The 16,982-nt window shown below is 44.4% G+C and overlaps 1 protein-coding gene across 3 annotated transcripts in view; it reads left to right on the top strand.

Moving 5' to 3' along the window:
- stard13b (StAR related lipid transfer domain containing 13b) overlaps positions 1-16,982 on the top strand; it is a 730,982-nt gene that overhangs the window by 526,004 nt on the left and 187,996 nt on the right. The window contains exon 1 of one of the 3 annotated variants that reach the window (XM_085999343.1): positions 2,418-2,915. The exons of the other annotated variants lie outside the window; for them this stretch is intronic. Within the exon in view, the coding sequence (XP_085855469.1) occupies positions 2,747-2,915 (169 nt within the window). The 5' untranslated portion in view covers positions 2,418-2,746. Of the gene's footprint in view, positions 1-2,417; positions 2,916-16,982 lie in introns of those variants that run through there. 3 annotated transcript variants of the gene reach the window in all.

The raw sequence follows: 16,982 nt of genomic DNA, 5'->3' as shown, positions 1-16,982 counted from the left end.
CTCGTTACAAAAACAGGTAGTATTAATTAATTTGCTGTTTTTCAGTATAAAGTAACTGAATGGTTCTGTGCACACCATGGTTAGAATTAAGAAAAATGGTCTCACGATTAAAATATTTCCATAAACATAGAAACATGGAAGATAGGAGCAGGAGTAGGCCATTCGGCCCCTCGAGCCTGCTCTGCCATTCAATGAGATCATGGCTGATCATCCAAATTCAATACCCGGTCCCTGCTTTCTCCCCATACCCCTTGATCCCTTTAGCCTTAAGAAATATATCCAACTCCTTCTTGAATATATTTAATGTATTGGCCTCTACTGCCTTCTGTGGTAGAGAATTCCACAGGTTCACCACTCTCTGGGTGAAGAAATTCCTCCTCATCTCAGTCCTAAATGGCCTACCCCTTATCCTTAGACTGTGACCCCTGGTTCTGGACTCCCCGACCATCGGGAACATCCTTCCTGCATCTAGTCTGTCCAGTCCTGTCAGAATTTTATAAGTTTCAATGAAATCCCCTCTCATTCTTCTAAACTCCAGCGAGTACAAGCCCAATCAACCCAATCTCTCCTCATACGTCATTCCTGCCATCCCAGGTATCAGCCTGGTGAATCTTCGCTGAACTCCTTCCATGGTAAGAACATCCTTCCTCAGATAAGGTGACCAAAACTGCACACAATACTCAAGATGTGGTCTCACCAAGGCCCTGTATAACTGCAGCAAGACATCCTTGTTCCTGTACTCAAACCCTCTCGCTACGAAGGCCAACATACCATTTGCCTTCTTAACCGCCTGCTGCACCTGCATGCTTACCTTCAGCGACTGGTGCACAAGGACACCCAGGTCTCGTTGCACTTCCCCTTCTCCCAATCTATTGCCATTCGGATAATAATCTACCTTCCTGTTTTTGCCACCAAAGTGGATAACCTCACATTTATCCACGTTATATTGCATCTGCTATGCTTTTGCCCAATCACCCAACCTGTCCAAATCATCCTGGACTTTCTCGGCATCCTCCTCACAGCACACACGCCCACCCAGCTTTGTGTCGTCTGCAAATTTGGAGATATTACATCTAGTTCCCTTGTCTAGATCATTAATATATCTTGTGAATAGCTGGGGTCCAAGGACCGATCCCTGCAGTACCCCACTCACTGCCTGCCACTCGGAAAAAGACCCGTTTATTCCAACTCTTTGCTTTCTGTCTGCCAACCAGTTCTCTATCCAAGTCAATACCTTGCCCCCAATCCCATGTGCCTTAACTTTACACGCTAATCTCTTATGTGGGACCTTATCGAAAGCCTTCTGAAAGTCCAAATACACCACAACCACTGGTTCTCCCTTATCTATTTTACCATATTTTTTAGCCCGTGTTTAGTTTTTCCATATTATACAGAAAGATATTTAAAGGCTACACAGGTACGTACTGGAACATTTTAGCTAGAGCCTGATTGGGAGCTAGAAGCAAGCCCTGAGGTTCAGTGACATTCGTGGGTGGAGATTGGACCTGCATTCTGTAGATGGGAAAAACATTAAACAAACACTTGTGCTTTGTATGTACATTTTTTTGTAGTTCAGTGCCTCAAAAATATCACAAACACTTGTGCCTCGTCTGTCCCTCCAATCCAATTAAAGAGGGGGAAAAAATTGAAAATCAGGGTATGAAAGGAGGATAAATTCTTTCTTCTGCAGTAGGAACTCTGTCCTGCCTTCTTTGTGAAAGATAGCAATTGTTTTTTTCCCTGCAGTCAGTCAGTCATTCTCTGACCTGGTTTTGTCAAAACAGATGGGTGTGGAGATGCCTAAGAGGGAATATAAAATGAGCCCGTCTGAATTCCTTTGCAGGCCTGTTGTTACCTATCACTGCACTACCCTCTGGCACTATGCTGGTTGTGATTAATTAAGTACACTCACGCACCCTCCAGTAGGTGAAATCCAGGGTTCAGGCAGAAGGTTTGCTGAAACAATGTCATTATTAAATTAATTCCTGCATGCATTATTCATCAGCATGGCATGCTGACCAATTTATTCTTGCTTTAGTTATATGATGAGTAACACCAATTATGATACTCCATTATCTGTACCCATTATTGTGCTATCATGTTGTGACAAAGTATCACATACAACCCTATTTGAAAACAGTACTCCCTCTGCCGCCCAAAAATAGAGACAGCTGTGCAAATGTTTCGATATTTTGAAGGATTCTACAAAATTAATTGACCCCGATGGACCAGACAACATCTGACAAATAACAAATGTATAACAGGTGAATGTGGGTGGTGTTCCTGTTTAAGACTGAAGCAAAGTCCCTCATTGAGTGCCATTGTGTTATGCTTGATGAGACATTACTTTCAGTACTAAAAACATTCCCTGGGGTGGTCTAGCCCAGTCGGATTGTTTTCAAATCCCTCTATATAGTTTCTAAGTGCTTCGTCAGCTCTAAGCTATGTGATTGATAGTTATATTTCTCTCCAGTATAGTATAAGATTACAAACACTTACACACACGATGGCTTTAATTTGTTATCAAATGGTGCTTTCCCATCCACTCAGTTCACTGGTTCCTCCCAGTCATGTGACATGCGAGCTGGAATTCTGACTTGCAGCTACTCCCCTTTTTGAAAATCTGCTGCAACTTTTCACAGTTCAACAGTGTTTCTTGCTTTTCCTCCTCGCCACTAGCTCAGCCTGTTACCCTGTCACTTGTGAGGGGAAAAGAGCTTGTACTCCAGTCAGCATTGTTGCAAGTATGCTCATGGAGATACCTTTATCACCAAGCTCAGGCTGTGTCTATCTGAGTTCCCTGTCACCTCAGGGCCAGGATATGTACCTGAGGCTGGATCAGTCACAACGGCGATCACCATACAGGATGAGCAGGATGATTGCAAGGCAGCAGCTGCTGAGTATAATTCAGCAAGGTACGTCTACCATATCAGAGAGTTTAGTACTTACAAGTTATCTCAATATTAATTACAGAGAGCCAAACATAAAACAAATGAATGTTGTTTTTAGAGATTGTTTTTTAAGAGAAAATATATTTAAAGTTATGTTTATCCTACTAATTTAGGTCTTAATTTTTAAAATCTTCAGCAAATGTGTTGTCTTCCACCCTTTTCCTTATGATGACTCCATAGTAAGAAGTTCACCATTTCTCGACCTGCATTTATGCTGCTTCTATAATTTGGCTGTGGAAGTTCACCCTGTGCTGTAACAGGTGTGAATTGGTAAAAAGTGCAGATATATTCACAACAGTGCCACAGCCAGGCAGCGGTCAACTTGAATTGTGAAACCATAAATATAACAGCAGTGACATTTATGAATAAGACTAAACCAGTCTGTTTGTGCTTGTTTGAAGTCTCTATTTTTTACCTGTCGGTGTTCCTTGATGTGATTAGTTGTTTATGAAAGTCATTTTAAAAGTGTAATGCAATTGCTAGCATTTTGGACTATTAAACACACTGTTTTCACATAAAAGTTTGGCAATTTCTATGTCATTGGCTTGCAATTGACAGCTCAATGATTGAAATCTTCTGAAAACACAGTCGTATATCTCTTGAACATGACATCATTGTGACCAAAAAGTGTCTCCTCACTGCCCAAAAAAAGGTTTCCTGAAACAGTTCCCTCATGAAGACACTACCCCTTCAATTAAAATATCTAAATGATTAGAATTTCTCAGTATCATGCAATTATAGAACATTAACTAGTTGTGAGTCATCAGCTGTGTACCTTTGAGCTGTATTGCTTAGCAACTGAGTTTAATCTTTTACTGCAACTCTCATACCAACAACTTTAATCATCCTTATTGACATTGCAGGAAGATTGACTGTTAAATAAGCATTCCAACCAGCCTCATCTGTGTAATCATCCATTGCCATGTGTCAGTTATGCATCGAATTAGATATTGCATGCTTTATATATATTTTTTTAACTTCTTTTGCACATCCTTTGGACATTTTGCCAACCAGTGTTCCTTTTAATTAAGGAAAGATCTTTTCAAAAGAGCATGTCGCCCTTTCAGGAACATTTCATGCAAGTTCAGTTGCAAGAACAGACTCTCTTCGTTTGCTGCCATTTCCTCCCCTCTCTCAGGAAAGTGTGAACTGTTACAATGCAATTTTAGCAGAATTTTTTTTTAATGGGGACTAAATTTTATCACAGCCATCACCATTTCCACGGGTGTCTTTAGTCACGTCATTTTGAATCTCCGTTTACAAACATCCATTAAAATGATTTTCCTGCTACTTTTGATAGGGCGGCTTTGTAACATGGCAAATAACAGTCATTCATTAAACAAACAAAACATTCATTAAACAAACAAAACATACTGATAGAATTACTCCCAGATCCTGAGAAATGAAAAGTTTATTGGCTAGCAGGATTATTTATATCACAGTTTCAATGTTTATCATAAATTGGAATTTTCTTGGCTATGGTTGTCATGTGCTGGCTTGTACGACTCCATCTGTGGGACTGTAATCACAATAGCATAATCTTATCTGTATATCAGGAGATGCATTTGATGTGCATCGGAGAAATCTCAACATTACTGGGAAAGCACAAGTTGCGGAGCGTAGATGCACACTTATCTCCGGAACATTCCAAACACTATCAGTTTTGGCCGGAATCCCCCTGATTCTTTTTTACCATTAACAAGTTCAGCATGTTAGCTGCACTTTCCCTACTCAAGTTCACGGCCAGTTAAAACAAAAGTTGCCTTGTCTGCCTGATCTTGTTAAGTGCTGTTTCATAGTAGAGCCCATCTGAGAAGCGCCTGTTTTATTTCAATAGGCCTGTTTTTATTTCCCAAGGACAGAGCTCTCAATGAAGAGCTACAAAACGTTGGGGCCATTTTGACTGTATATTTGTCTCTTCCCCTCCCAAAAAAATCCTTTTCTTTTAGCCTGGTAAGCGTGCAGGGTATCTTGTTGACTTTGCAATTACTAAAATTACTGATCTGTGAACAGAATTAGTGTCAACACGGAGTAGATAATAAGGAGACTTTGCACACACATCCAAGGTGAAGATTTTTCTACAGCTAATGCCAGTTTATAGGGAGCTGGTTAATGTTGTGTCTGTGTATAATAAGACACAGACTGCAGGAGAAACGGTGCAACAGGTGTTTACTCAACGTGGCTCATAGTGGAACTGCCTGTACAGGTTACTACTCAGTGCTATATACAGGTGTGGTCACTGCCGGTACTACAGTATACATGAGCTGTAAAACATAGTTCCCCCTTAAAAGGTATATACATTACAATTCCTCCCCTTTTAGATTAACAGTACCATAACACTCATTTAACAATTAAATATCAAACTAATTACAATTGACACTTTTAACATGCAACATTAGCTGAAAATAGTCTATTTATATATTCAGTCTTTGGGGAGGCTTCCTGATCCTTTCTGGATAGCGCCTTTCCCGAGTGTCTTGCTCTTGGTGCGGAGGCGATTCTGGCCCCGTGTCGTCGGTTGGTTCATCAGCTTCCGATGCTACTGTTTCTGGGGTAGATGCAACCTGTACGTCGGGTTCATCACCGGGTACGTATGGGCGAGGCATGGGGTTGACTTGTTCCTGTGACTCTAGGATCTGGTCAGCATGGCGTCTCACGATGCTCTCCCCAACGTCCACTGTGTACATTAGTGGGCCCTGCCGTGTGCATATCGTTCCTGGCTGCCATTTTTCTGTTCGGTAGTCGCGGGCCAAGACTGGTTGCCCTACATTGAAGCTCCTTGTTGGCTTCTCATGGATGTGCTGGAATTGCTTACTCTCAACATCTCTTCCTACGTTTGGTCTGAGCAAATCCAGGCGAGATCTTAACCTTCGGTTAAAGAACATCATGGCTGGGACCTGGTTGGTGACTGCATGTGTCGCATTCCGGTAGGCGAACAGGAAATTGTCCACCTTGTGCTGCAGTGGAATGTTGTCATTGTACATAGCCTTTATTGCCTTCTTAAAGGTTTGTACGAACCTCTCAGCCAATCCATTTGTGGCTGGATGATATGGGGCGGATGTGTAATGCCATACCCCATTCTTTTTCAAGAACCTCCGGAACTTTTCGGACACAAACTGTGGTCCGTTGTCGGAGAAAATCTGTTCTGGCAAGCCATTCCTGGCAAAAATGGTCCGTAGGACTGCAATAGTTTTCTCCGTGGTAGTGGAGGACATTTTGATGACCTCAGGCCATTTTGAGTGCGCATCCACGGCTATTAAAAACATTGAGTCCATGAATGGACCAGCAAAATCAATATGCACCCGTTGCCATGGAGATGAGGGCCACTCCCATGGGTGTAGAGGGGCCTGTGGTGGTGCATTTTGGACTCTCTGGCATCCTGAGCAGCTCTTGGTCAGGTCCTCGATTTGTTTATCGATTCCCGGCCACCACACATAAGCCCTGGCTAGGCTTTTCATTTTTACCCCTCCCAGATGACCCTCATGAAGCTCATTGAGCACTCTATCCCTTAACTTGGGTGGAATTACCATTCGGGATCCACACATCAAGGTCCCCCGGCACACTGACAGCTGTTCTCTCCTTGGCGAGAATGCTGGCGACAGTGAGTCACCATGTGCTGGCCATCCCTTCACTGTCAAATCATATACCTGAGACAGTGTCGGGTCATTTCGTGTTTCCTTTTCGATACAAGCGTTAGTTACCGGTAGGTATTCAACTATAGTCGAATGGAATATTTCGACAGGATCCACTGCTGGTGCTTCCTCCGCAGTAGGCAGTGGCAGGCATGATAGCCCATCAGCATTTCCATGCTGTTTCGTGCCCTTATATTCAATCTCATAGTGGTGCGCCCCTAGAAAAAGTGACCATCTTTGTACTCGTTGCGCAGTCATCACCGGAACGCCCTTCTTCGGATTAAAAATGGTGACAAGAGGCTGGTGATCAATCAGTAAGGTTAATTTCTGCCCGTGCAGATAGTGATTGAACTTTTTCACTCCCCACACTAGGCTGAGGGCCTCCCTGTCAATCTGGGCGTAGTTACGCTCGGCTGAGGTTAGTGATCGTGACGCAAAGGCTATTGGCCTCTCTGAGCCGTCCGAGAATTTGTGCGACAGCACCGCTCCAATGCCGTAGGGTGACGCATCACATGCCAACCGAATTGGTAATGCTGGGTTGTAATGGGCCAATACCTCTTTCGATGTGATTAGTGTCTTGCTCTTCTGGAAAGCTCATCTACATTCGTCACTCCACTTCCATGGAACCCCAGTTTGCAGTAGGGTGTTCAGTGGGTGTAGTATTGTAGACAAATTTGGCAAGAACTTATGGTAGTAGTTTACCAGCCCGAGGAACGACCTCAGTTGTGACACATTTTCCGGTGCTGGAGCCTTGACTACTGCCTCAATCTTCTCTGGGGACTTATGTAACCCCTCTTTATTGATAACGCGGCAACAATACGAGATCTGTTTTCTAAAAAACTCGCATTTGGGGCGGTTAGCTCGGAGCCCATATTCCTGCAATCTAGTGAGCACCTGCTCCAGGTTGGCAAGGTGATCACTGTCATTTTCGCCCGTGACCAGGATGTCGTCCAAATAACACTGTGTCCCTGGGATCCCTTGCAGGACTTGTTCCATTGCCCTCTGCCAAATAGCCGGAGCTGATGCTACCCCGAATACCAGCCGGTTGTATTGGTAGAGACCTTTATGGGTGTTGATTGTGAGGTATTTTTTTGATGATGCTTCTACCTCCATTTGCAGATACGCCTGGGCCAGATCAATCTTAGTGAAGCGTTTCCCTCCAGATAGCGAGGCGAAAATATCTTCAATCCGCGGAAGTGGACATTGTACGGTGTGAAGGATCGGGTTCACTGTTACCTTAAAGTCCCCACAGATGCGAACCTTCCTTGATTCCCCAGGTGTGCTGCTCAATGACTTTTTCATCACAGGAACGATGGGTGTAGCCCACTCGCTCCAGTCTACCTTGGACAGTACACCTGAACGTTCCAGACTCTCCAGCTCTGCTTCGATGGCTGGGCGGATCGCATAAGGTACCGGTCTGGCCTTAAAAGATTTTGGGCTTGCGTTTTCTTCAATTTTAATCGTCGCTGTCATGCCTTTTAGTGTTCTGAGTCCTTGCTGGAACACTTCTTTCGCGTCAGTTAGGATCTTTGACAGTCGCCCAGGTGTGATGTCGTCATCCTTTTTGTCAGCCACAGTCAGTGCCTGTATGGAATGCCAATCCAGTTGTATTTTCCGGATCCATTCACGTCCCAGTAATGGTGGTCCTCCATCTTGCAATACATGCAGGTCTAGTTTTGGTGTTTCCTTACCGTTATATATAACGGTCACCCTTATTTTTCCTTTGGGGTAGACTTTTTGCCCCGTGTACGTCTTCAAAATAATTTTTGTGTCTCTCAAGGGTATGTGTGAGAATAGCCGCTCGTAGTCACGTCGGTTTATGACTGTTAGGGCTGATCCTGTGTCCAATTCCATCTTTACCTGGACTCCTGCTATCTTGAGAGTGACCCAAATGGTTCGGTGATCCTCCGTTGTGATCACATTATGTAGTTTCAGACAACTCAGTTCCCTGCTTTCGGAGTCGTTATCACTCTTTTGTTCATCTGAACTATTCTCTGTCATCTTATGTACCTTCTTGTACTTTTCTTTGGTAGGTTTCTTATTGCTGGTTTTCTTCCTGACCTGCAGACTCGTGCTATGTGTCCTACTTTTCCACACTGTCCGCACACTTTGTCTTTGAACCAGCAATCATTCTGGTCGTGTGTTGTTCTGCCGCAGCGATAGCACTTCTCTGTTCCATATGACATTTCGTTTGTGCCATATTCTTGCGGTCTCTGTTGTATCTCTGCAGCGCCCCGTGCTGCTGCTTCATATGATACCGCAATGCTGAAAGCCTTTTCCAGCGTAAGATCCTTTTCAGATAAAAGCCGTTTCTGGGTTCCTTCACTTTGAAGCCCACACACAAACTTGTCCCTTAAGGTATCTGCCAGTCCCGCTCCAAACTGGCAGTGTTTCGATAGTTTGCGCAGTTCTGTTAAATAATCAGCATTGCTTTCATCCTTATGCTGGTTCCGTTTGTGAAACTTGAATCTTTCTGCTATCAGCAGCGGTGTGGGGTTTAAATGTTCCTGTAGTATCGTTACTATGTCTTCAAAACTCTTTTCCATTGGCTTCGTTGGGGTTACTAGATTTCGTAATAAACCATACGTCTTTGCACCCATTAAATTTAACAATACCGACGCTTTCTTGTCATCTGACACCTCATTTGCCTTGCAGTATACCTCTATTCGTTCGACATATGTAGTCCAATCTTCGACTTCATTGTCAAATGCGGTGATACTGCCACTCTTCAGCATTTTGGGTGTGGTTTAAAATGGCGTCTCCCGTGCTTTCCTTCCACCCCCGCTGCTGCCAACGCCGCTCCCGGCAGTTCTCGTGGCAATGGCGGCGCCCTGTAGGTTTCGCGCGCTTCTCCTGCGCTGCTGCCAACGCCACTCTCGGCAGTCCTCGTGGCAATGGCGGCGCCTCGCGGGTTTCTGCGCGTCTCTCTCTCCCTCTCTTCGACGCTGCTCGGCCCCTGAACACCGGCTGCGCCCTGTGCGCTCTGCCCTCTCTCTCTCTCCCCCGTCGACACTGCTCGGCCCTTTGCTGTGCCGCTCGGTCGGGCTCTAGCCCGCCGCTGTCCGGGAAGTGTCTGCGCACTACCTGTTGCCAGCCCGTTTCGCTGGACCACCTCGACTGGAAAGCCAAGCCTGGCTTTCGACAGCCTCCCCCGCAATTCTCGAGTCTCTGCTGGATGACTGGGCGGTTGCCTGTGGTCGACGCCCGAGTCTCTGGCCTTGACCTCCAATCCACTGGTCTCCAGGAACGAATCCCCGGGAGGTGATGCAGAGTTGCAGGTAGGTTCGAACTTGCCTTGTCGCCAATGTTGTGTCTTTGTATAATAAGACACAGACTGCAGGAGAACGGTACAACAGGTGTTTACTCAACGTGGCTCACACTGGAACTGATCTGTACAGATTACTACTCAGTGCTATATACAGGTGTGGTCACTGCCGGTACTGCAGTATACATGAGCTGTAAAAGATAGTTCCCCCCTTAAAGGTATATACATTACAGTTAATATAGGCATTTGTATGGTACAGAAGGGGACACTGCCTCAGGCACCCATTGAGACTCATTGTGCAGAGTTTAAATAGGTTCTGACAAATTTTCTCAATGAGACAATGTGATATATGGGTTAATTCCAATCCAGTTAATAGGGTTCAGCTGTATATACAACACATGAATCATATTATTTGTATTAAATTGACACACAATGGAGTATAGCATTCAAGCAGATGAGGAATGTTATTGTGGTCATATGGAATTTCTTCCACCAAATACAAAATGAATGGTTTTATATTTGCACTGCGCAAGTACAGCTGAGGGCGCAACCAGTCGAGTATTTTGAAATATCTTCTCATCTCAAATCTGAAACATCTAAATGAGAATCTGGTAAATGTTCACTATTTATTTGCTGTACGACTTTCAGGAAATCTGTCTGACTGTACAGTACGAGCAATTTGGTTTGCTGTGTGGAAAAAAATGCTAACAGCCACATAGAATTACTGCACTGAAGGAGGCCATTTGACACATTGGCAGCGATTTGATCGATCGATGCGGCTTGGGAGCGGGTCAGCTGGTTTCCGGGTTCCAGTCCCGCCCCCTAACTTCTTCCAGCCAACGGTAGTGATTTTACGCCGATTGGCCTTGATAAGCCTGCCCTGCGGGCTTGCCGGCCAATTAAGAAGAAGCCGGTCAGATGACGTCATTTGATGATGCGTCATCTGCCGGTTTTCTTAAAGGGACCATGCACAATTTTTCTTTGACGGCTCATTTCTCCGTGTTTGACAGCATTGAGGTGCTGCAAACACTGACAATGACTGTTCACAGATGAGTTCTTGCACCCAGGCTCTCCAGTGACTCCCTCCTTAGGCTAGAACAGATGGCAGCTGCAAGTGAGGTTACAGAAGGGATCTGTCACTGGTGAGAGAGGTTCTCCCAATGAGGTGGGACTACACATATAATTCAAAACTTGTTACCTACAGAAAAGTCTAAATGCATTAAAAATGAATTTCCCACCATTTTCTTACCTCTGGAACTCACCAGTGCACCATTGGATCCTTCACACCACTTCTGCAGCTGTCATCAATGCAGAAACATTACAGCAGACTCGCAACACGCCACACTTACCTGGCGTGATGTCTGGACGTCAGGAAGCATGAAGTAGAAGTGTCAAAATTGAAAAAGAGCCTGTTAACTGCCTGTTAATGACCTTTAACAGGCAGTTAAGTGGCTATAATCCTCTTCCCGCCACTAGGTGTTGGGTCCATGCGCAAATCGAGGACCCGACACTTGGGAAGATTGATTGGAGGCAGGTTGACAGCAGGTTTCCTGCACACTGTCAATCTTTGCGATTTTGCCAGAGGTACCGCCACCAAACCCGCCACCTGAGCGCCGGCAAAATTGCACCCATTGTATCTGTGCCGGCCAAAAAAGAGCTATCCAGCCTAATCCCACTTAACGGCTGCGATTTTATCTATCGATGTGGCTTGGGAGCGGGTCAGCTGGTTTCTGGGTTCCAGTCCCGCCCCCAACTTCTTCCGGCCAACGGATGTGATCTTATGTCGATTGGCCTTGTTAAGCCTGCTCTGCAGGCTTGCCGGCCAATTAAGAAGAAGCCGGTCAGATGACGTCATTTGGTGACGCGTCATGTGCTGGTTTTCTTAAAGGGACCACACAATTTTTCTTTGACAGCTCATTTCTCAATGTTTGACAGCATTGAGGTGCTATAAACACTGACAATGACTGTTCACAGGTGAGTTCTTGCATCTAGGCTCTCCAGTGACTCCCTCCTTAGGCTAGAACAGATGGCAGCTGCAGGTGAGGTTACAGAAGTGATCTGTCACTGGTGATAGAATGGTCTCCCAATGTGGTGGGACTACACATACAATTCAAAACTTGTTACCTACAGAAAAGTCTAAATGCATTAAAAATGAATTTCCCACCATTTTCTTACCTCTGAAACTCACCAGTGCACCATTGGATCCTTCACACCACTTCTGCAGCTGTCACCAATGCAGAAACATTACAGCAGACTCGCACCATGCCACACTTACTTGGCGTGGTGTCCGGACGTCGGGAAGTCTGAAGTAGAAGTGTCAAAATTGAAAAAGAGCCTGTTAACTGCCTGTTAACAACCTTTAACAGGCAGTTAAGTGGCTATAATCTTCTTCCCGCCGCTAGGTGTCAGGTCCATGCGCAAATCGGGGACCCGACACTTGGGAAGATTAATTGGAGGCGGGTTGACAGCAGGTTTCCTGCCCGTTGTCAATCTTTGCGATTTTGCCGGAGATCCCACCTCTAAACCTGCCCCCTGAGCACTGGAAAAATTCCGGCCATCATCTCTTGGTCCATAGCTTTGTAGGTAATGGCACTTCAAGTGCATATCCAAGTACTTTTTAAAGGTGATGAGGGTTTCTGTCTCTACCCCCATTCAGATGGTGAGTGCCAGACCCCTGCCACCCTCTGGGTGAAAAAGTTCTCAACCCCTCTCTAATCCTCCTACCAATTACTTTAAATCTATGCCCCCTGGCTATTGACCTCTCTGCTAAGGGAAATAGGTCCTTCCTATCCACTCTATCTAGGCCCGCATAATTTTATGCCTTAATCAAGTCTCTCCTCAACCTCCTCTGTTCCAAAGAAAACAACCCCAGCCTATCCACATCGTTGTCTGTTGTACAGTTTTTTATTCGTTCATGGGATGTGGGCGTCGCTGGCGAAGACAGCATTTATTGCCCATCCCTAATTGCCCTTGTGAAGGTGGTGGTGAGCCGCCTTTTTGAACCCTAGAGGGCAGTTAAGAGTCAACATTGCTATGGGCCTGCAGTCACAGATGGGCCAGACCAGGCAGGTTTCCTTCCCTAAAGGACAGGAGTGAACCAGGTGGGTTTTTATGACACCATAGACTCATAAAATGATTATAGCACAGAAGGAGTCCATGCTGGCTCCCTACAAGAGCACTTCAGCTAGTCCCACACCCCTGCCCTTTCCCCGTAGCCCTGCAAATTTTTTCCTTCAGGTAGTTATCCAATTCCCTTTTGAAAGCCATGATTGAATCTGCCTCCACCACCCTTTCGGGCAGTGCATTCCAGATCCTAACCACTCGCTGTGTAGAAAGGTTTTTCCTCATGTCGCCTTTGGTTCTTCTGTGAATCACCTTAAATCTGTGTCCTCAGGTTCTCGACCCTTCCACCAATGGGAACAGTTTCTCTCTACCTACTCTGTCTAGACCCCTCATGATATTGAACACCTCTATCAAATCTCCTCTCAACCTTCTCTGCTCTAAGGAGGACAACCCCAGCTTCTCTAGTCTATCTATGTAACTGAAGTCCCTTATTCCTGGAACCATTCTTGTAGATCTTTTCTGCACCCTCTCTAAGGCCTTCACAGCCTTCCTAAAGTGCAGTGCCCAGAATTGGACACAATACTCCAGTTGAGGCTGAACCAGTGTTTTATACAGGTTCACCACAACTTCCTTGCTTTTGTACTCTCTGCCTCTATTTATGAAGCCCAGGATCCCGTATGCTTTTTTAACTGCTTTCTCAACCTGCCCTGCTACCTTCAACGATTTGTGCACATGTACCCCCAGGTGTCTCTGTTCAGAATTGTACCCTTTAGCTTATATTGCCTCTCCTCGTTCTTCCTACCAAAATGTATCACTTTGCACTTTTCTGCATTAATTTCATCTGCCACGTGTCCGACCATTCCACCAGCCTGTCTATGTCCTCTTGAGGTCTATCACTGTCCTCCTCACTGTTCACTATACTTCCAAGTTTTGTGTCATCTGCAAATTTTGAAATTGTACCCTGTACACCCAAGTCTAAGTCATTAATGCATTATCAAGAAAAGCAGTGGACCTAGTACCGACCCCTAGGGATCACCACTGTGTACCTTCCTCCAGTCTGAAACAACCGTTCACCAGTACTCTCTGTTTCCTGTCACTTAGCCAATTTCATATCCATGCTGCCTCTGTCCCTTTTATTCCATGGGCTTCAACTTTGCTGGCAAGCCTATTATGTGGCACTTTATCAAAAGCCTTTGGGAAATCCATGTACACCACATCAACCTCATCAACCCTCTCTGTTACCTCATCAAAAAACTCGATCAAGTTAATTCAACAGGATTTGCCTTCAACAAATCCATGCTGGCTTTCCTTAATTAATCCACACTTGTCCAAGTGACTGTTAACTTTGTTCCTGATTATCGTTTCTAAAAGCTTCCCCACTACCGAGGTTAAACTGTCTGGCCTGTAGTGGCTGGGTCTATCCTTGCACCCTTTTTTGAACAAGGGTGTAACATTTGCAATTCTCTGGTCCTCTGTACCATTACTGATACTAGCTTTTTATTCAAGATTTATTTAATTAACTGAATTTAAATTCCCCAGCTGCCATGGTGGGATTTGAACTCCTATCTCCAGATCATTAGTCCAGATCTCTGGATTGCTCGTCCAGTAACATAACCACTATGCTACCATACCCTGAAATTTAATGAAAGGGAGGTAATTTTCTGACTTCCAGTGGTAGCACCGTCAATGTTGATTAGAGCTTCATATGTGCGCTGCACATGATTTTCCAACCTTTTAAATTAATTAGAAAATCGTGCACAGGGTGCCCCTACATTTCCATTATGCATAAATGTTGGGTGAGGCTCCCCACTGGGAGCACGACATCAGAAAATTCATAGAATTTTACAGCGCAGAAGGAGACCATTCGGCCCATCGTGCCTGTGCAGGCTCTTTGAAAGAGCTTTCCAATTCGTCTTGCTCCCCTGCTCTTTCCCCCCATAGCCCTGCAAATGTTTCCTTTTCAAGTATTTATCCAATTCTCTTTTGAAAGTTACTATGGAATCTGCTTCCACAAGTGCATTCCTGATCATAACTCTCCCCAAAATTACCTGGTAGATGTGAATAAACAGTGCAGCAATAGCATTGGAAAATATTAACCAGCATTTCTTCTGTTTCATCACTACTCCGCATCTTGCTCCCGTGTTTGCTCGTTAATGACTTGTCATAGGTCAGTTATGCCAGTCATGGAGGATTGCAAGGGGATTGGGGAATCAAAATGAACATGTAGTTCTTGGCTTAGCTCGTATTCAGACTTGTGCCCGAGTATAAGCTCGCTGTTTTTTTATGTGGCTTTGTACTGCCGTTCTTGTACATAAATGAAGTTTCTCTCTGTGTCTGCCGTTTTCCTATTATACTGGAGACATGAAACCTTTGCGTTTAGATTTTCAAAAATGAACGTATTGATTTGATTTAGGATCCACACCATGAATCCTACATACACTTCCAGTAAAAACACAGATTAAATTTCATGGCCCAAGTGAAACAGTCAGAAATATGAAAATGTAAAATGGCCAAGACAGTGAATTCTTGCCTCTGATGGTTGACAGAACACGGCCACTAAGGACAAATATTTCTAGATATTAGCAGCTTTGATAGAAATGACGCAGATACACGGTCGCTTCATTACTGTAGCAAAAATTATCAGATCAGGCTCTTCCAATTACGGAGGTGGATTTCCAGATGGTGCACTGCGATACATGCCAGTACTTTGAATACAGCATCTCATGTTTGGGAGTGTAGGAGAAAGTCTTGTAACGCCCTACAGGAAAAGCAGTTCAGAAACGTCAAGATTCATAGATGTTTATAAGTATATCCTACAGCAGCCCTGGGACTTGTGTTCCCAGCCACTAACAATTAAAGCGACTTTGGTGTTTTTAAATTTACTTTGAAGGTAACTCGCAGATTGATCAGTAAAGCTGCGTAAAACGACTTACTCAGTAGGGTAGTGATGTCATTGTATTGCAAAATTTCTTTGCTGCGAATACATTTTAACATTTTGCTTTAACTTGAAATAAATTAGCACAAAGCTCCATTCTTTCTGCTGCTGGAGATGTAACTTGTGTTCTGGTGCATGACCTGGTGGCCTGTGTGATGTGGGAGTGGCGTATAAAGCACAGGATGTTGTTATTTCATGTTCCTGACTTATTTGGGGGAGTGTCTGTCGTTTACAGCGTAGTTTATTTCTGGCTGTTCTGCCAAGGGCTGTTTACAGCACGTTAGTCTCTTCAATTCTTGAGGGTGATGTTTACAGCGCCAGTTATTTTCGTGCATTACAGGGAGTGGTATTTACAGCGCCGGTTATTTTCGTGCATTACAGGGAGTGGTATTTACAGCGCAGGTTATTTCCGTGCATTACAGGGAGTGGTGTTTACAGTGCAGGTTATTCCCAAATATTTCAGGGAATGGTGATTACAACATAGATTCTTGGAAATTGAGCCCATCTGATCATTCGCCAGTGCATTAAATGACTGGAATGATAAAACTTTAATGAGCCTTCTGCAGTATTAGAAGTTCTCACACAGTGATTTTAAGCATTTCTGCAGTGGTGATATGGGTTTTCTGTAAGACCTTTCTCATTATTCATTAATAATTAAATCAACAAACTTAGAGGAAAGAACGTTCTTCTGACCCTCGCAGTGGCAGTGATTGTTGGGAATGACTGTAAATAGGGATTTTGATGAGAACAATCACAGATGTGCTTCAGAATGCTGGGGGAAGTGTGAGTATTTCCAGTGTGTGCCCTTGACTGAGTCAGTAATGGACATGTTAACAGGACTAACAAATAATACAGTTCCCCAGGGCCAGCCTAGTCTATCTATAAACTACCATCTGAATGTAACAAATATAGCAGGATAATGTCAACAACGAATGAATGAAGTGAACTTAAGAACTAACATACTTAACTTTAGGATTTATATTTATCCCCTTTATTCTTGGAGCTTACATAGATTGGGGAAAAAGATCCTCTGATCGGACCTTTAAAAGTTATTAATTCTGGCCTCTTGCGCATCCCTGATTTTAATCGCTGCACCATTGGCGGCCGTGCCTTCAACTGCCGAGGCCCTAAGCGCT

This window comes from Somniosus microcephalus, chromosome 10 (assembly GCF_052327205.1).
Source record: "Somniosus microcephalus isolate GS21.2 chromosome 10, FLI_Smic_1.0, whole genome shotgun sequence".
NCBI lineage: Eukaryota > Metazoa > Chordata > Chondrichthyes > Squaliformes > Somniosidae > Somniosus > Somniosus microcephalus.
The sequence above is the reverse complement of the archived record's forward strand: the minus strand, read 5'-3'. Positions and strand labels throughout refer to the sequence as shown.